General features: G+C 55.8%; 3 protein-coding genes across 4 annotated transcripts; all 3 read right to left on the bottom strand.

The window, feature by feature from the left end:
* Window positions 1-731: 731 nt before the first annotated feature.
* On the bottom strand, window positions 732-6,281 carry HOXA5 (homeobox A5). 2 transcript variants are annotated; one of them, XR_450123.3, is made up of 3 exons: window positions 3,717-6,281; window positions 2,420-2,732; window positions 732-835 (listed from the first exon to the last, which is right to left on the bottom strand). XR_450123.3 is itself a non-coding variant. In XM_007171522.3 (2 exons), the coding sequence occupies exons 1-2, from the start codon at window positions 4,609-4,611 to the stop codon at window positions 2,482-2,484; spliced, it is 1,146 nt and encodes a 381-aa protein (XP_007171584.1). In that variant the 5' UTR covers window positions 4,612-6,280; the 3' UTR covers window positions 1,702-2,481. The 2 variants fall into 2 exon arrangements, 1 of the variants encoding a protein (XP_007171584.1); XM_007171522.3 differs by lacking the exon at window positions 732-835 and having other exon boundaries at window positions 1,702-2,732; window positions 3,717-6,280.
* Window positions 6,282-6,298: 17 nt separating this feature from the next.
* HOXA6 (homeobox A6) lies at window positions 6,299-11,026 on the bottom strand. Its single transcript, XM_007171521.3, has 2 exons — window positions 7,940-11,026; window positions 6,299-6,571 (listed from the first exon to the last, which is right to left on the bottom strand). The coding sequence occupies exons 1-2, from the start codon at window positions 8,379-8,381 to the stop codon at window positions 6,312-6,314; spliced, it is 702 nt and encodes a 233-aa protein (XP_007171583.1). The 5' UTR covers window positions 8,382-11,026; the 3' UTR covers window positions 6,299-6,311.
* A 3,459-nt stretch (window positions 11,027-14,485) lies between these two features.
* On the bottom strand, window positions 14,486-17,711 carry HOXA7 (homeobox A7). The gene is made up of 2 exons (XM_007171533.3): window positions 17,027-17,711; window positions 14,486-16,016 (listed from the first exon to the last, which is right to left on the bottom strand). The coding sequence occupies exons 1-2, from the start codon at window positions 17,403-17,405 to the stop codon at window positions 15,670-15,672; spliced, it is 726 nt and encodes a 241-aa protein (XP_007171595.2). The 5' UTR covers window positions 17,406-17,711; the 3' UTR covers window positions 14,486-15,669.
* Between the last annotated feature and the right edge of the window lie 722 nt (window positions 17,712-18,433).

The raw sequence follows: 18,433 nt of genomic DNA, 5'->3' as shown, positions 1-18,433 counted from the left end.
GTGGGGACACGCGGTCCCCAGCGTCCCGCGGGCGCCAGCGGCCTGGGCTCGGCCTGGCGACCCAGGGACCCAGCCTAGAGGTGCCGCCCGCGCCCGGCCGGCCTCTGCACCCTCGGGCTCTCCCGAGCCAGCCTGCGACCCGGCCCCGAAGGCCGCCACCTCGGTTCAGTGCTGCCAAATGACCCCGGCCCGCGGAGACGTATTGCCACAGCCCCGTCAGAAATCCCGCCAGCGTCCGCCTCGGTCCTGCCCGGGCCTTTCTTTCAAACTCCCCAGCGCGCCCCCAGCGCAGCGCGGCCTCGGCGCCCGCGGCCGGCGCCCCCCCGGCTCCCAGCCCCCACCCAGGGCTCCGCAGACCCAGCAGAGCTCGGCCCTCCAGCCCCGGGATGGGGGTCGGCCCTGGCCAGTCTCCGCACGCAGGCCCACTCGCACACAAAAATCATCTTTTTGCACGCCGGCGAGAGCAGCGGAAGTCATTAACATCCGCGCTGGTGCAGCAATTAAAGTTAGGCCCAGGGATGCGGCGCGGCCACAGCCGCTCTGCACCGTGGTGCCTCCGAAAGCTGGCTCCTGGCGCTCCTAATTTGGGCAGAGGGAAAGTTTGCTCTCCCCTTTGGAATTCCGAGGCAACCTCAGAGTTATTGAACCAGAGAGAGAAAGAGAGAAAGATCCAGAAAGAAAGTTTTCAGAGTACAAATAAACTTGAAAGCGCTCAGGGGGCGAGCTTACCTTAACTCGGAGGGAGCCATTTTTTCAGAGAGTTTTGAGAAACTTGTGGTCTGGACACTTCTGGACCTAAAATTGACAATTTGCATGACCAGGTGGCACACGTAGCCTGCAAAAGAGTCAAATGGAGTCCAGCGTCAGTGAGATTATATGTTATGTGGTATATAATGTTGGATGTCAACTCCCCAAAACCATAAAACTTACTTTAATGGCCCCACGTGACGTTTTATAGCCAGTGAGCCGATCTGTCTGTGCTATGGATGATTTTACGATCTAATTCATAGACAAAACCCTATTCATTTGGCACCCAAATGTCATATAGCCGGAACTGGGGCTTATAAAGTTTACTGTTTTATAACTTTTAAAAGGAAAGACGGCATCAGTGTAAGCAGTCGGTAAATGTGCAAATCTCTAGTTGCGCTTTAGCTGCTCTGAGGAGTTTCCCAATCGAGCTAGGATGGGGTAAGTACCTTCCATTTGTAGCAAATTAATTGTAGCAAAAGAAGCCAACTGGGTTCAGGAGGGCGAGGAGTGGGAAAGGGTGCCTGGCTGGGTTAGGGGCAAAGGGTCTGGGGGCCACAACTTGACATAGCAGCCTCTTCAGCAAGTGGAGGCCTAGGATGGCCTTAGGAGAGAGGCGGCATCTGTGTGGGCCCCCGAGGGCCGCTAACAAAGCACTGGGCTTTTTCTCCTTTCTCTCTCTTCCTCTCTTTTTTGTACCCAGCAAGTTAACCTGGTTTCCTCAGAGATAGGCAGGTTAGGCTCAGGCTTTGCAACCACCTAAAGCTTTTCCACCTTCTGCCCTGAACTCTCTGATGGGTCAGTTAGGGAGGCCACGGGTCAGGGTGTTGGTCTGAGGTCCCCTTGCACAGGCAGACTGCTCAGGTAGCCTCAGACTCACTGCCTCCCAGCACTGGACAGACAGACAGAAGAGCAAAAAGAGCCACTTGCTATTTGGCACAAACCAGACCAAGAAAACTTACAATAGAAAGTTTATTTTTTGTTTCCAGTCAGTATTTTTTCCTTAAAAACAAATACAAAAAAAAAAAAAAAAGCTGATCACAGTTTGCTTAAACAGCCAGACTTGGACAATATTTGTAACTTTGTTCACAAAAACATACATCACTGAAGCTGCGCTTATAAGAGCCACTTCCAGAGTTCGTGCAAAGGGTCCTACAAAGGCACGCAGGGACACACCGCTCAGAGTCACAGTTTTCATCACAGAGTCACTAGTCACTACACGTCGAACAAGTTAAGTTGTGTCTCATCAAGTCACCTCTACAACAGCATTAATTACACAAGGAATATAGGTAGTTTGAATAAAAATATCTTTAACAGCTTGGAGCTATTGAGACAGGAACACTTCCACTCACATGCACAGTTAAACAACTGGAGTGCAACACACAACATTGGCACTAAACGAGGTCGAAGGGGGACTTTTTTGTGTTTTTTTTCTCTTTTCTGTTTTTGTTATAGTTACTTCAAGTAACACAGCTTGCTTCATATAAATAAGTTAAAACATCTATTTTTTTTTCAAGACAAAGCCATTCAGGACAAAGAAATGAAGAGAAAGCAGATCTACTTATACAGGCGCTATAATGGCAATAAACAGGCTCATGATTAAAAGATGAATTAGGGCAACGAGAACAGGGCTTCTTCACAGAAGGAACACAAGGGAGTTTCAGAAAGTCACCTTAGTACTGACACTACGCGGGATCCGGCTAATACTGCTCAGTACTTTAAACGCTCAAATACTCAGGGGCGGAAGGCCCCTCCCGCCGCCGCCATGCTCATGCTTTTCAGCTTATTATCTTTTTTCCATTTCATTCTCCGGTTTTGGAACCAGATTTTAATTTGTCTCTCGGAGAGGCAAAGAGCATGTGCTATTTCAATCCTTCTTCGGCGGGTCAGGTAGCGGTTGAAGTGGAACTCCTTCTCCAGCTCCAGGGTCTGGTAGCGAGTGTAGGCCGTTCGGGCCCTTTTGCCTTCCGGGCCGCCTATGTTGTCTGCAACAGAAAAGTCAGCGGTTTAGCCACCCGCTCCTGAGCCTCTGGCTACCAAAGTCCGCCAGCTGGACCAGCCAGGGTCCTAAACAGGGGAGAAAAGCTCAACAAGTCTCCCTCCTCGCTCGCCCGCCCACCCCTCCCGAATTTCCTTCCCTCTTCCTTTCTAGAGAGAAAACAATACGATTTGGACTCTGGGAACAATCGGCCCATGCGAGGCTGGAGCCGCGTCCCGGAGGATCGCCCGGCTTTCCCTCGCCCCACTCTTGCCCTCTGGCCCTGCCCCTGGCGCCCTGAGGCGGGGCACAGCCCTCTCAGGCTGCCCACCACTCAGAAACCCACCAAAGCAAGGCCCTTTTCTGTGCTCCCAGGTGGCCTCCAGGTCACCCACCCTTAAAGTTCCAGACCCGCGAGCCGCCTCCTGTTCCAGCCTGCACGCTTGGGGCGCCTGCTTTCTTTTTCTTCCCTTTCCTTTCCTTTCCTGCTCTCCCTCCTGCCCCCAAACTTCAGAATCCCGCCGGCTCTCGCCTCGATTATTCCCCCCACCAAGTCCCTTTTCGGGGACTCTAATTAGTAACGCTGTTTCCCCAGCGTAGCCCTCCTCATAAATTATCCGTCCTGACAAGCCCGATTCACGGCCCCTACTGCCATCCTCTACCTCTCTGCGCCCTGCTCGGCTGGCCTGACCCATGAGCGCGTTCCGAGGCGCTGGGGTTGGATATGGTTTTTTTTCCCCTTTCCCCCCCTTTCAACGTCTAAACTTGGCTGGCCAGCGGCCCCTTTCCCCGCATTTGTGAGCGCTGGGCGCTGCAGAAAAGAGGAGGAAGAAGGAAGGCAGGGGAAGGAGAACGGCGGGGAGAGGCTCCACAGGGCTGGGAGAGGCGAAACCAGGACAGAGACGGGGAGAGAGAGGGAAGTAAAGAAGAGAGGGGGGACCGAGAGCCGCGCCCCCGCGGCCGCGTGGATTTCGGAAAAGAGTGGCTTTACCATGACTTATGTGCAGCTTGCGCATCCAGGGGTAGATCTGGGGTTGGGCGGGCGGCGCCGGGCTCGGCTCGCTCTGCGCGCTCGCCTGCTCGCTGCTGGCGGGGGCGTCCTCCTCGGCTCCGGACGCCGTGCCAACCCCCTCTCTGCTGCTGATGTGGGTGCTGCCGGTGTTGGCCGAGGCGCCGCTGGAGTTGCCCAGGGAGTTTTTCCCGCCGTGGTGGCTGTCGGTGCCGGGCGAGGGGGCCACGGCGGAGCAGGGCAGCGGGTCGGGCGGAGGCGAGTGCGTGGACGTGGCAGGCTGGCTGTACCTGGGCTCGGCGGGCGCCGCGCTGGCGCTGGCCGCGTAGCTGCGGGCGCGTTCCCCGGAGCCAAAGTGGCCGGAGCCCGAGCGGCCGACGCTGAGATCCATGCCATTGTAGCCGTAGCCGTACCTGCCGGAGTGCATGCTCGCCGAGTCCCTGAATTGCTCGCTCACGGAACTATGATCTCCATAATTATGCAACTGGTAGTCCGGGCCATTTGGATAGCGACCGCAAAATGAGTTTACAAAATAAGAGCTCATTTGTTTTTTGATATGTGTGCTTGATTTGTGGCTCGCGGTCGTTTGTGCGTCTATAGCACCCTTGCACAATTTATGATGAATTATGGAAATGACTGGGACATGTACTTGGTTCCCTCCTACGTAGGCACCCAAATATGGGGTACGACTTCGAATCACGTGCTTTTGTTGTCCAGTCGTAAATCCTGCCTGATGACCTCTAGAGGTAAACTCGGGCACTAATGGGGGAGTTGGGTGGAGGCGAGAGGAGTGGCGCGCGCGCCCCAGGCGCGTGCCCGCCACTCGCCGCCGTCGTTCAGTCGGACTCGAGCGCCACCCGCTGGAGGCAGGGTGCATCCCTCCGCTTCCGACCCGGGGCTGCAAGGGCCGGGGTCGAATTGAGGTTACAGCCCATTATGGCAAAATTATTGCATTTCCCTCGCAGTTCCATTAGGATGTACCAATTGTGAGGCCGTCAGCTGCCGATCGCGTGCCCGGCGAGGATGCAGAGGACTGAAGGGAGATGGTGACTTGGATTTTATTTACAACAACTTTATTTCCCTTTTGTGCAGCCCCTCTTATTTTTGTGTCGAGGTTGGGGTCGGTTCTGACCGTCGTGCCGGCAGCTCTGAAATTTGAAAATACAGATATCACCTTCGGGGAAGGGGGGGAGGCCATTTAGCCAATTGGAGAAATAAATCCTACCCGCAGCAGCAGCTACAATTACGGCTCTGTTTTTGCGAGCGCATGAGGGACGGTGTCCCTGCCGCTCTTAAATGACACGCGTCTATTAAAGATAGCTTTTGTGTAGCGTTTCTCCGAGGCGAGGTCAAATTCCATACACATTTATAGCCGGAGTCGATTTTTCTTTCGTGTAAATATGGTTTTCGTTTCATTAGTTTGCTATTTGATTTGCTATAAGTATCCAGCCTGGAGAGTCTTCACCACCGGGTCACTTTCCTCGAGCCAACCGGGCCCCAAGTCGGAGGGTTCTCGTTGAACCCAGCGAGTGGGCCCAAGCTCCCCGCAGCCACAGAAGCTGCTTGGGGCCTGGGGATTCGTGGGCCGAGTTATTAGGGTCTTGCTTAGACCTCCAGAAGTAAAATGAGGACGCTAATGAAAGCATTTTGTGGCAGTGCCTAGTACCTCCGTAGTTATCTTCCTGGGTTCTGAAAGACGAAAGTAAATCACAAATATAGCCTAAAGTTGGGTGTGGGGGGAGGTGTCCCCACTGGAGAGGCCAGGCGTCTCAGGCGCCCCTGGCACATTTGGAAACCAGGACTCTTGCCGCTCCCATAGCCCTGGGCCGCCTCCTTAGGTCCTGAAAGCTGTTGTAGTGGTAGCGCCGGCCCTGTTGGAGGCGGGGAGCCGGAATCCGGAGCTCGGGGAGCCCAGTCGTTCCCAGGGCTGTTAAATTCCACCCGCGCCCAGGTTGGCTCGTCTGTACTTAGGCTGCTTCTCTTCCAAGGACGGTTGCGCGCCGGGCCGAGAGACAAGGCTCTCTCGGGCCCCCTTTGTTCCTCGCGCTTCTTCCTTTCTGGGGGCGGCCTGGGAGGCCTCGGCAGAGCTGGGGCCCCAGAATTTAGGCTCCCTCTTCCCAGTGGCCGGAGTTGATTTGGTGATGCCCTCCGGGACTTGGTGGTGAGGAACCGAGGCGGAAACGCCCAGACACCAAAGGGGGCTCGGCCCCCGGTTCTTTCCTCTCCAGCAACCCCGGACCCGAGCTCAGGGGCGTGCAGAGGCGCTAACACAGGAGCTGGGGACCGATTGGGGCGCGCCCTGAGACCCGGAGCGGGCTTGGGCAGGCTTGGAGAGCGGGACTGCGTGTGCAGTGCGCCTCGCTCTACTGCTGGGATTGGCTGTGTGTGAGGTTTTTTTTTTTTTTTTTTTTTCCTTGTAAGAAATAAATGCTCAGACGTTTGCAAAGCGCCGGGCTCCCCTGAAGCTGCGAAAGCCCCCCGGATGGGAGCAGGAGGGAAGAAAAGTTGGGGAGTAGGAGAAGGCGAGGGGGCAAGCCGCAGGAGGTTGCGGCGCGGGCCTGGTCCCTGCCCAGGCGTCTACTCGCCCGCTTTTGCCTCAGCGTCCTCCCCGCTGGGTTGTGTGGAATTGATGAGTTTATTTTCCTTTTTCCACTTCATGCGGCGGTTCTGGAACCAGATCTTGATCTGGCGCTCCGTGAGGCAGAGCGCGTTGGCGATCTCGATGCGGCGGCGCCGCGTCAGGTAGCGGTTGAAGTGGAACTCCTTCTCCAGCTCCAGCGTCTGGTAGCGCGTGTAGGTCTGGCGGCCTCGGCGCCCGTGACTCCCGTACACAGCACCTGCGGGCAGAAATGGCCGGGCGCCGGTAAGCCAGGATCCGGGCAGCCTGACCAGTCAGCCCCGCGCCCCAGGCCCCACGCTCCGGCCTCGGGGCTGGAAACCACCCGCCTCTCCCACTATGTCTGGGACCGAAAGCGGGCTGGATGGGAGAAGATTATTTCATACCAAGCGAGACGTGTTCCACCTAAAACGACTTGGGGTTGGAAATTATTGTTTTTGAAAAATCTGCTCTGTAAAAAAAATTACAAGCAAAAGAATAGAACAGCATTCTTAAATCGGGGTACCTAAGCCTGTTTTGTGGGAGTACAGTGTGTGTGTCTGGGAATGGTGGGTATGGAACCCTGTGAGTAGGGTAGACACTCCAAATTCACACACGGACCTCTGTGAAGATGTTACTTTGGTCAGCCATGTCAGGACACAACATGCTTTTTAAAAAATTTTAAAATGGTGAGCCCTCTCAAATCTTTGCAAATGCCTTCCAATTGTATGGCCCTTCTGAGAAACGCAGAGCTCTTGAAAACACAAGTGGATTTTAAAGCAAAAGACTGTTAAGTTAAAAAATCCGCATTAGCCTCTGTCCTTCTCCAAGGATTCCCTGTAGATTTTTTTGGAAACCAGGAGCAAAGAGATGGAGCTATGGGCCATCTGGGGTTTCTGGAATGTAGGACTGTGATGGGCTATCTGTTCTGGTGCCAAAGGAACCCATGGGCGGGGGGCTCCCCCAAAGCTGGGTGTATGAGACACAGGCAGGGCCTCAGAAGGAGGCAGAAGTTGGCTGTGAGTGAACAGTTGAGTGGAAGGGGGAGGAGGGGAGGGAGGAGAGAGAGGAAAAATCCTGAGGCTGGGGATGTGGCCCTCCAAGGCTTTGGGGAGACACTGCAAGGGGCCAAATGAGGGCCTTTATCTAGATGGGTTTCTGAAGGGCAGAAAGGTGAGGGGGTTGGGAGGGAAAGGGGAGTTCTCAGGATGGGTGCAGAAGGCCATCACGGCTTGGGGATCTGAGCAGGGTGTTACCAGGGTGCAGTGTGGGCAGGCGCTCTCTCCCATCCAGCCTTGCTCTCTCTTCAGGTTGCCCCTGTCACTGGGTCTCACATAGCATGGCAGTGACCCCCCCACACGCTCCCTAAGTTGTCACCTTACATGGACACTAGTGCCCTGCCTTCATGCTGCCACAGCTTGATTGTCCCATTGGGAATGGGTTGGATTTTTTATTTTTTTAAAAAACCCAAAGAAACTTTGTTCATTCTTTCCTCCTTTCTTTCTATTTCCTCTTTCTACTCTCTCTGTCTCCTCCTTCCTTCCTTCTTTCCCTGCCTCCTTCCCCCTCTCCCTCCACTCTCTTGAGGGGCTGCAGGGAAACACCTTACCCGCGCAGGAGTTCATCCGCTGCATCCAGGGGTAAACAGGACTCGTGTACTTCCGGTCGGTGCCTTCGTCATGGAGGGCTTTGCCCGGCACGCTGCTGCTGTCGGGTTTGTACTGCTGCTCGGGAGAAAAGTGCAGGTAGTCCCCGGGGCCCCTTTGCTTGCCACTGCCCGAGGGCGAGGCGCCACTGAGGTCCTTATCAGAATAGAAACATGAGGCCCCGTACTCGTAGGACGCCCGGTTGCAGGCCAGGACCGAGTTGGACTGTTGGTAGAAACAAGGTGAGGTGTACGTCTTGTCCGGGAGGCTCGACGCCCCGTACGAGGCCGGGAAGGGCCTCAGCGCGTCATAGCCGGCCGGGTAGAGGGGCAGCTGGCCCAAGAAGGAGTCCTGGCCGCTGGGCAGGCTCCCGGGGAAAGTGGGATTCACAAAATAGGAACTCATTTGCGCGCCCCTCTGCAGGACTGTGATTTGTTGTGTATTAGTACATCTGGCTATAACTATTAGTAGTCATCGAACTGGTTTGTTTCTGGATGGCCGAACGCCAAAAGCGACAGCAGCAAATCGCACCAGCTGACGCGGCGGCGGCCAATGGGAGCGAGCGCCGGAGCCCGCTCCCCGGGGACCGCGGCGACCGAGGCAGCAAAGTTACAAACAGCCCCCAGCCCGCCCGCCCGCCGCCCGCCCGGCAGATTAATGGGCGCGCACAGCCAGCCGGCCCGGCTCTCTTCCCGAAAGCCGGTGGCGGGCGAGGCCTGGGCAGGGGCGTGCGGCTCGGGCCGGGGTAGGGGCACCCGCGTCCGGGCTGATGCAAAGACCTGGCCAGGCCCGCTCTTTCTATCCGCCCCCCCGACCCTTTTGCCTTGTTGGATTTTGCTGGGTTTTCTCTCCAAACAGGAAACCTGACAGCCTCGCTCAGGGAGGGGCGGTGACGAGGATGTCTTTGCTCCGGGTTGGCCTGCCCTCCCGGCAGGGACCTGAGTTTGCCCCTCCCCCTGCACTCCCCTACCCGTGGGTGCGGGCTCCGGAGCTGGAGAAGGGCTCTGAGAAACCAGGCCTTCACTCCTGCGCCTTAGGAATCCGGGCATCACCTCCTCCTCTCCTTCCCCGCTCCCACCAAGGGCCTGGGCCTCGCCGCCAAGGGGAAAGGCTCACCTCGAGCTGACCAGGACCAGGACGAGGCTAGTCTCTTTCCCCGCCGGCCCCCTACTCCCACATACAACGCGTCTCCTTTGAGTCTCGAGGGGCCTCCTTCCAATGGCCAGCGATTGCCTGGCCTCAAAGCAGCCCTCACAAGCTGTGAGCCCCGCTCCTGCTGCCTCTGAACCCAGGAACCGAGAGGGCAGAAACCACTGGTTTCAACAAGAAAGGGACCTACAGAGGAGTAGTTGTGAGACTGAGCTCCGAATCCAGCCCTGGGACCTGCTCCCCTTGCCCAAGCCCAACTCGCCAGACTCTCCCTCTGCCACCCTGATAGCTCAGAGATGAGACAGATCCAGATGTGGAATCTCTGTCCTCATTTCAGAGGTGCTGGTGACCCAGGGTCCCTGGCCCAGCCGGGCATAGAGGGCAGCTCTGCGGGCCCAAGGCCGCCGGAATGATGGATGTGCTTGGTTTCTGGGTCGCCTGTCCATGGACACTGTCCTGGGATGTCCCCTTTCCTGCCTTTTCTGGGACATTTTGGGGGACCTGCCACCCACAGTTGCTCCAGAACCAGAAACAGTTTGTCTCACCAGCTCCAGAAATTCTCTGAATTGCTTTTACTGCAGCCCCAGGCCTGGCCTTCTCCAAACAGGACAGGAAAAATACTGTCCTGGGCTGCGCTCTCTTGCCTGAGAGGTGTTCCTTTGAGATAGTTGACTTTTATAGCACATGGATCAATCTCATTTTGTAAATGTGATATCTTTTCAATGGCATTTTTACAACTGTATTTGTTAGGCTTGTAAAACCCCTTGAATTAGCTTTAAAATGCTCAGTTCTGTGGAGCTTGAAGAACGATTTATTTATATGATTTGGTTGAATATCCAGAGGGTGTTTATAAGATCTGTAAAACTGGTGAATGCAGGCTGATGGGGTTCAGGACTTGGGGGTGTGTGGCAAGGCCCCCCCTAGGAATCTGGCAACGACTTCCTTAATCTCTTCCTTGCTTTTCGATTTCTCCCCTCACTTCCCCCAAGGAGAAAACATTGGGAAAGGACTGGGCTATGATTGGCCTCCCCAGAGACTATGGTGCATCCTCGAAATCGGCTGCTGCCCACCCAATGGGGGCTGCACCCAGAAGCCTTCTGACTGTGACCCAGTCAATCGAAGCTGGGAAAGTTTCTTCTTTGCATATATAAATAAGGGCCTGGCAGGAAAGGATATAATTTTAAATTGTCCTCGAATTTCTTTAGGGAAAGAATCTGATAGGTGAAAATGAAAACTCAAGAGTCAAAAATTAAAAAGGGATTTTTTAAAAAGTTGTGTTAGAAGAAAATCATGTTTGAGTTGTTGTTTCTTTAACAAGACCATCAGATGATGGTGATTTCAAGCAAGTTATTATCATGTAAGATGAAAATAATCATTTGGAGATGTTGATAAATGTTTACATTCATAATTTCTGCTTCATTCCTCCAGGTCCCACACGGTGTTGGGGCTGGTGGCAGTTTACTACTGTTATTAGTATTTGTTATGGTTTGACCCGGATTCTCGATTTAATCATTGTCCCAGTCAACGAAAGAATTTGATTTCTCAGCTAAGAGTCAAAAAACAGTATATTTCTAGCTTCTATAGAAACTAAGATGGAAAAAATATATTAAACTGAAATCTCTACGTGTTAGCCAAGGCTGGTACATATCACGTTGACAGCCGCCCAATTTATTTCTCCAACCAGCATTAGGTGCATATATATATATATACATATATATATATGTATATATATATGTATGAATATATATACACATATATATGTGTGTGTATATATATGTATATATATGGAAAGAGAGCGCCATTCATGCAAGAATAGAAGCCCCAGACGCTGGAGGGAGCCTCTCCTGGGATGGTGAGAATGGCCACCAGGGCTCTTTTCTAGGTCAAAGCCACATAGAAAGTCCACTCACCTTTCAGCTGCTCTTCGAGGGGGACGGGATGGCGAGCAGAGCCTCACAATTCGCCCTTTTCTGGGGTTGCCCACTGAGCTCCTCGACCTCCGCCGGTCTGGAGAGAGGCCTGCTGGGGGGTTCCTTGAAGGCCACTGCGTCCGCCGGGATCGCTGGCCCAGGCCAGAGCCCATAGCACACAGGTGCGGCCTCTGCCTGTCACAGGCCTTCGCTTGGAGCCAAAGCCCGCCTTCCTTGCCATAGCCAATCCTCCTCAGGGCCAGCCAGGCCTGCAGGCCTCAGGACTACGAGTGCTATCTCCGATTTCAAAATCCCACAGCGGGCTCGTTTCCCGAACCAGTGTGCGCCCCCGGGGCGCCTTGGGACGCGCAGTTTGGAGAGAAGCAGCCATGACGTGCCAGGCGGCCTGTGCAACCAGTCTCCATGGTGCTGGGCTGGCGGCAGGACTCGAGTCTAGTCGGGCGTCCAGCTCTGGTCAGGGGTGGCCAAGGCGGGGGAGGTTCCCGGCCAGTCAGGCCCTGGGAGGCCGCCCCTGAGGTCCTCCCTCGCCCCCCTTTCCTCGGGCTGCTTGGGAACCTCTGAGGGGCCCGCGCAGCAGTCGCGCCAGGCTGCACGACGCGGGGCTGCGGCTGGCGTCGGTTCCGGCGATGGCCACAGCGTGGCAGCAGCGAGCGCCCGGCGCGGTCGCAATAAATAATCTGCTCGCGGCAGCCGCAGTCAGGCAGCCCACGGCCCCGCGATGCAAATGCGCCGCTTTATCCGCCCCAGCGCACCCCCCAGCGCGGGTGGACGTCCCCGACGTCCACAGGCCCTTCTTAATTGTAGAGTGCATACCAAGGCATCATCTTAAGGTGGAAACAACAACAACCAAAACCAAAAAGCAAACAAAAAGAACTCGAGCCCAGAACCTCAGGATCATTTCTGGTCGCTGTCCCAGGAAGCTCCTGGGACAAATCTGGTCGAGGTACACCCAGGTCAAGTTGGGTCTGTGCCATCGCGCTTCGTCAAGCCCACGCCCGCGGCGCCCTCCGCGCCTCCTCCCGGTCGGCTGCACAGTCCTCCCCCGGCTCTCGGAGATGGGCAGCGCGGTCGCCAGCCAGCCCGCTGCGCCGAGGTGTTTGTGGCTGGGAGGAGGTCCCCTATCGCCCAGACTCGGTTTGCGTCCTTCCTTCAACCTTGACTGCGGGTCCCTGCCACTCGCAATAACACCACCACATCCTCTGCACCGAAACTTCCCGCCAAGCAACACCCAGCCAATTAACCCCATCCTCTCCTCCAACACAGAATTCCACCCACGAACCTATTCCCTCTCCCCGCGCTTCAGACACCTCTCTCATCGGAAAACCGCGTGAAGGGAAGCAGGCACTCAGGAGAGGACCCTGGCTGAATTAGTAAGTTTTTGTTTGTTTTTTTCCCTCAGTCTACCTTTCTCTCCAGAAACCAGTTCCCACGGAATAGAAGGTGCTGTGTTGATGCTGATAAACCCCCTGTCGATGAATTCACTTTGCCCTCCCCTCTTACCACCTTCCCAGGTCGGGAACTGTCTCCAGTTATTGGGGGATTCAATCCTGCCAATTGGGTCATAAAGAAAAAAAAAAAAATCCAAACCCGGGAGGCTGGCAGGGAACGCAGGGTGCAGGGCCACTTCCTTTTGGGCTCTGCGAGGTCGCCGGGGAAGGGGAGAAAGAAGGGCTCAGTGTTCCTGCCCCGTGCCAGGGCGCTGTGCCACAGAAGGAAAGCAGGCATTCACTGCCACGGTGAGCCCGAAAGAGGAGAGGGAGGGAGGGTGTGTGTGAGTGTGTGTGTGCGTGTGTGTGTGTGTGTTGGCGAGTGCGGGCTGTAGTGTGCGATGGGGGCGCGTGTGTGAACGGGTGAGTGGGTGGGTGAGGGTGAGTCTGCCCCTCTTCAGAGCCGCCCTGGGTGCCCTCTCCCACTGCCGCCGGCGCCGGCTACCGTCTCACAACCTTTGCTCCTGTCTCCCCACATGTCTCACCTTCAGATGGCGGTTCCCAGAAGCTCCTGCCCCTCTGACAGCTGTCGCTTGGGCAGCCCGGGGAGACGAATTGTCCTCCTTCCTGGTGCTAGAGGACGCAGGAAATTAGCCAGGTTGCGAGTTGCAAAGCGGCCGCAGCGGCGCCGGGAACTGGACGAGCCCCACCTCCAGCGGGAGCGGCCGGGCCGGGCCAGGCCAGGGCCTCGTCTCGCTCGCCATCGCCGGACAAAGCACAGCCGAGCCGGGCTGGAAGGCAGAGCGCCGAAGCAGGCAGGACGGAGCGGAGCAAAAGAATGCGGCTCTATTCTCGCAAGGGAAATTATAAAAAAGTTCATGTTCACGGTTCCCATCCACATGACCGACAGCGGCCAATGGAAGGGCCGAACAACTCATAAAGTTGTATTGCAAAGTTGTAAATTTTCATAAACAACAACGGATTTATGACCCTTTCCCCATCACTAAGAGGAGGCAGCTCTTACACCGGCGCCATCTTACCACCGAGGCCGCCCCGACTTGGGGCCGCAGGTTTTACAGACCCAGTTGGGCCGGGGTTTATTAAGAGTAATAAGAAGTGGGCCCAACCTAAGCAGGAGACAGGAGTCGAGGTCTTCGCCCGCCGAGCTCACCCTGTTCTGCGCTGTCCCCACCACCCCTCACCCCTTCCCCATCCCCTCATCCTTCGCATCCAGACGCCAGCGCCAAAGTTTCGCAGCCGGATTTGCGGCCCCTGCCCCTTCCCATACCCCTCAGCTTCAGTGCTGGGTCCTGGGGCGCCCTCGCTTTGCCTGAATGTGGGGTTGGGGTCTGCATCAGAGGCCCTGAATCCCGCGTCCTATCCCAGGGTCGGGTTCAGGGCTCGTGGAAAATTCGGAATCAATCGCAGGGTAATACCCCTTTCCAAGCCCACCCTATAGCCTTATAGGAAAGGGTGGATTTGGGATTCTCTAATGGAATTTATAGAGGTTTTTGGGGAGGTTCATAGAATATAATGTATCGATCGAAGATTCCGTTTTCAAGGGATCTGGAAGATGTTTGTACACACATGCAAACCGGACAAAAATCTTCACACAGAGAAATGCACATAATCTATTATGGACACACAGAAACGCATGCACACAATTATGGACACGAAATACCTGCAATTGTTTACACACAAAAACACCTGCACTCAATTATGGACAAAGAAATACATACAATTATGGACTCAAAAATACACAGAAATACACATACAAAAAGAGGTACACACACCTATATGAATCTACACATAAAAAGTCCACATGAAAAAGGATTCAACGTGTATACACCAATACGTGACACCCAGCACATGGACCCTATTCTTTCCTCCATTTTTGCTGTCCCAAAGCCCCTTTGGCCACACAGACACAGCCAGGGCTTGCTCTCCACTCATGCTCACCCTCTCTTCCCCAGGGCCCCTCCCCCCTAGATAAAGCGGTCCACATTTCTTTGTCATCGAGCATCTTTATTTTTCTGTTACATAAAACACTGTTAACTGGGCAAGACAGGAAGTGTACCCTCCTGTTCCTGCAAGCCCAGGCTAGAGCCAAGAGGGATGAGGGGGACACAGGACAACACAGGAGATGGAGGGCACTGGGGAGGACTGCCCTCCCCACACGCTATAGAGTTAGGTCAAGACAACACACCATGCTACAAAGTCACCCCATTAACACATCCTTCCCAAGTCAGGACATTGCCTTACAAATGAGCTCCAAGACTATATAAATGACAAAAAAAAATCTTGTTCAAATATACAATATTTGCCATTGTAGGAAAAGTCAGGGTGTACATATTCAACATGGCTGGACAGCAGGACACAAGGGCCAGGGGAGGAGCAGGGAGGCTGGGAGCATCTCTGCGAACCCAGAGGCCTTCAGCTAGCTTGGGAATGCTCCCTTCCAGAAATAGGGGGTGATGGGTCTGAACATGGGGTGCCCAGGTCAAAGAAGGAGGGATTCTAGATTGCAGCACTTAGAATGCTTTGGAATAAATATATTATTTTTCCATTTAAATAGAAGCCAATGCCCTGGTTCCCAGACCCCAGTGCCTTCTCAGCACAGCCTCAGAGACCCCAAAGGCTGCTAGCCGGAAGCAGCAGAGGCCTGGCCGTGGAGGGGGGAGGGTTCGGCACTAGGTAGCAGGCGAGCCAGCCAGCACAAAATAGGTAGTTTGGGGCGAGTAGGTAGTACTGAGAGTCAGGTCCTTGCGGGTATGGCGGAGGTGTTGGGTGTCTGACAGTGTTGGGACATATCTGGGCTTCCTGGGAGTGGAGGCCCTCTGGGGCTGGGCCCATAGGTAGTTTGGGGGTGCCTCTCCCCGAGGCCTGTGCTAGGTAGTATTTTAACCGTGCCAGAGCAAAGCTGGCGGGACTGGGGTTGGGGGTGTCTGTTGAGGGGTGGTTCTCGAAGGCAGAGGGGATCCCCAAGGGGACCCAGTCTAGGTGGCTGCTCAGTCCAAATAAGCTGGGAGCTGGAGCGGGTAATGGGGTAGATTGGGTGCAGGTTGGGGACTGGGTTTTTTTTTTTTTTAACATTTTCTTTTTATTTTTTTCCACTTTTGTAAATAAAATCAGTCTCTAAAGACACTTCCCGACTGTCTGGTGCAGCCAGGGCCCTGGCTCCAGCCCTCATTCCTCCTCCTCTTCCTCCTCCTCCTCCTCCTCCTCCTGCTCCTCCTCGTCGTCCTCCTCGTCGTCCTCGTCGTCGGCCTTGTCGGCGGTGGCGGCTGCAGCGGCGGCGGGCACGGCACCCTCGGGGGCGGCGGAAGCGGCCGCAGCCTCATCCTTATGCTCCTTTTTCCACTTCATGCGGCGGTTCTGGAACCAGATCTTGATCTGGCGCTCGGTGAGGCACAGCGCGTGGGCGATCTCGATGCGGCGGCGCCGCGTCAGGTAGCGGTTGAAGTGGAACTCCTTCTCCAGCTCCAGCGTCTGGTAGCGTGTGTAGGTCTGGCGGCCCCGCTTTCGGTCCGGCCCTGCGAGCAGACATACAGACACATGGACACACGGACAGACAACCGACAGGGACACAGACAGGACAGTGCATTAGCCAGGCCGCCATCCCAGAGCGCGCACCTTCCTCCCGGCCCTGACCTAGGCGGGAGTTCCCCTCCGCCCCGCGCCCCCAAACTGAGCTGCGGAAGGAGCGGAAGTGTTAGCTGAAGACCCCGACTGCGGTGCGAGACGCGCAGGCAGCTCTGTGAGGAGGGAAGGCGCAGAATCCCAACTTTACTACCGCCCTTTCCAGCCGGCTAGGCTTCCACAATGTCCTGCTTCCCCCTGACAAAGAGAAATTGTAAATATAGAGTGTGGGCAAGTGGGAGATGCTGCGCTTTTGCCATTCAAAGGCGAGCCGGGCCGCTTCACCGCCTAGCTAGGCAAAAGGGAGACCTTCTCTGGCGGCCAGCACTCCAGGGGCGCCTTCCCTCGCCAGCAGCCCGCGCCCCCAACCCCGGACCTTCCTAGGGCACTCCGGCTCTCTGTCTCCACTCCCACACACCCATCCCCGCCTTTAAATGGCCCCTGGCACAGGGGCGTGTGAGGGACCCTAAAGGGTTTGGCTCTCCCTGCTTTTGAGAAAAAAAAAAGCCTGGCTGAAAAGAAAAGGAGGAGGAAGGGAAAGAGAAGAAAGGGAGGGAGAAAGAGAGAGAGAAGAGAATAGCGAACAAACTTAGTGTTGAAATTCCAAGGCAAATGGAGTTAAATAAATTTACGAGGATCTAATCCATTAACTGGGCAATAAAAAGTTTTATGAGCCTCATTTACATACAATGCTATGAGCTCTCCACGCTATGGCGCCTTGGCTCTAATTAAAACCAGAAAGGCAGAGCCGCCAAGAGTCACGGGGCCGCCGGCTTGCAGCCGCCTTGCTCCGCGCTCCGCGCTCCGAGCCCCGTGCTCCGCGCTCCCAGCCCCGCGCTCCCAGCCCTGTGCTCCCAGCTCCCAGTCCGCGCGCCCACCCGGCCCGCCTAGCGGCTGCGCCTACCTGAAGACCGCATCCAGGGATAGATGCGGAAATTGGCCTCGGCCGGGCCGTGCAGCGCGCCTTCGTCTGCCTTGTCGCAGGCGCCTTTGGCAAGGTCACTGCAGAGTCCCGGGATGTTTTGGTCGTAGGAGGCGCAGGGCAGGTTGCCGTAGGCGTCGGCACCCAGGCCGTAGCCGGACGCGAAGGGGCTCTGATAGAGGGGGCTGTTGACATTGTACAAGCCCGGTACGGTCGAAGGGAAGGCGCCAGCGCCCGCCCCGTAGCCGCTTCTCTGCGAGCTGGGCGCAAAGGAGCAAGAAGTCGGCTCGGCATTTTGGAATAGAGAAGCCCCCGCAGTATATTTGCTAAAAAGCGCGTTCACATAATACGAAGAACTCATAATTTTGACCTGTGATTTGTTGTCCGGCAGCTTTCAGTGTCGGTTTTACGAGGTAGCGTGATATATGATAACATTACACCCCCAGATTTACACCAAACCCCATTTTCTTTTGGACGGAGGTCGCCGCAGCACGTGACCGCCCACATGATCGCCTCCGCCAATCTCAGCAGCCCTCACAGGTGGTCTCGCTTCGCGGGGCCCGCGGCAGCCTAGAATGGAAGGGGAAGAGGCTCAAATATGTGGCCAACGAATCTGCCCGCGCCCGGCCGGCCTGGCGCGTCCTGCTGGAAAAGGACTCTTGAGGCTCCGCGCGGGCGCTCAGCCCGCCGCCAACCTGGACCCCTGGCCTGCAGAGGTCGCGCGGAGCCGGCCGGGCGCAGTCCCCTCTTGCTTATTACCGAACGCTGGACCAAGCCTGCGTGTCCTCCCTGCCCCTCTTTCTGCCCATTGACGCAGCCCAGGGAGGGTCTCCGCACTCCGAGTACCCGCCCGCCCCACGGTGGCCGGGTGGACAAGTCTCGACTCTGGGCAAATCGACTCTTTGCCTGTGTCTGCCCCCCTCCCAGGTCCAGTGGGCCGGAGGCCGACTTAGACTCTGATCCAGATGGGGCAGGCGCAGCGTCGCTTTCAGCTACAGCGAGAAAGCCACCACAAACTGGAACCATGTGGTTGGAATAAAGTCAAGGTCTTTCAGCTTCCTTTCCTTAATCGGCAGCGCACTGTTTATCTGCCCTAAAGGAAACAGTGAAATATTTATCTATTAATGAGCCTCATTTGCCAGATTTATTAACATGAGGTTCCCCCCCTCCTCCTCCTGGACACCTCTGGCCCGGCAGGCTCTGTGCGTTCTCTCCTGGGCACCTGGCTGGCCTCTGGCAGCCTAAGAAACGGCCGGACACTCTTTTGTCCTCCCTGCAACCTTTGGTTCCCCCTCGCTCAAGGGAAACCAAGTCTCTTTCCCCCAGCTTGCTGGAACCTCAGGCCAACACTTTCCAGGTGCCAGTGGTGCTGTAAGGTTTCTGGTAGCT

The sequence above is a fragment of the Balaenoptera acutorostrata genome, chromosome 7 (genome assembly GCF_949987535.1).
Source record: "Balaenoptera acutorostrata chromosome 7, mBalAcu1.1, whole genome shotgun sequence".
Lineage (NCBI taxonomy): Eukaryota > Metazoa > Chordata > Mammalia > Artiodactyla > Balaenopteridae > Balaenoptera > Balaenoptera acutorostrata.
This window is presented reverse-complemented; position numbering and strand designations above follow the sequence as displayed.

What these genes read in the sequence shown, in the direction of transcription:
- HOXA5 (XM_007171522.3), bottom strand. Translation starts at nt 4,611, where the DNA reads ATGCACCCTGCCTCCAGCGGGTGGCGCTCGAGTCCGACTGAACGACGG. An exon ending in CAAGCTGCACATAAGTCATG is followed by an intron (nt 2,733 to 3,716) that starts GTAAAGCCACTC and finishes TTTCTGTTGCAG; the next exon opens with ACAACATAGGCGGCCCGGAA.
- HOXA6 (XM_007171521.3), bottom strand. Translation starts at nt 8,381, where the DNA reads ATGAGTTCCTATTTTGTGAATCCCACTTTCCCCGGGAGCCTGCCCAGC. An exon ending in GCGGATGAACTCCTGCGCGG is followed by an intron (nt 6,572 to 7,939) that starts GTAAGGTGTTTC and finishes TTCTGCCCGCAG; the next exon opens with GTGCTGTGTACGGGAGTCAC.
- HOXA7 (XM_007171533.3), bottom strand. Translation starts at nt 17,405, where the DNA reads ATGAGTTCTTCGTATTATGTGAACGCGCTTTTTAGCAAATATACTGCG. An exon ending in TCCCTGGATGCGGTCTTCAG is followed by an intron (nt 16,017 to 17,026) that starts GTAGGCGCAGCC and finishes GTCTGCTCGCAG; the next exon opens with GGCCGGACCGAAAGCGGGGC.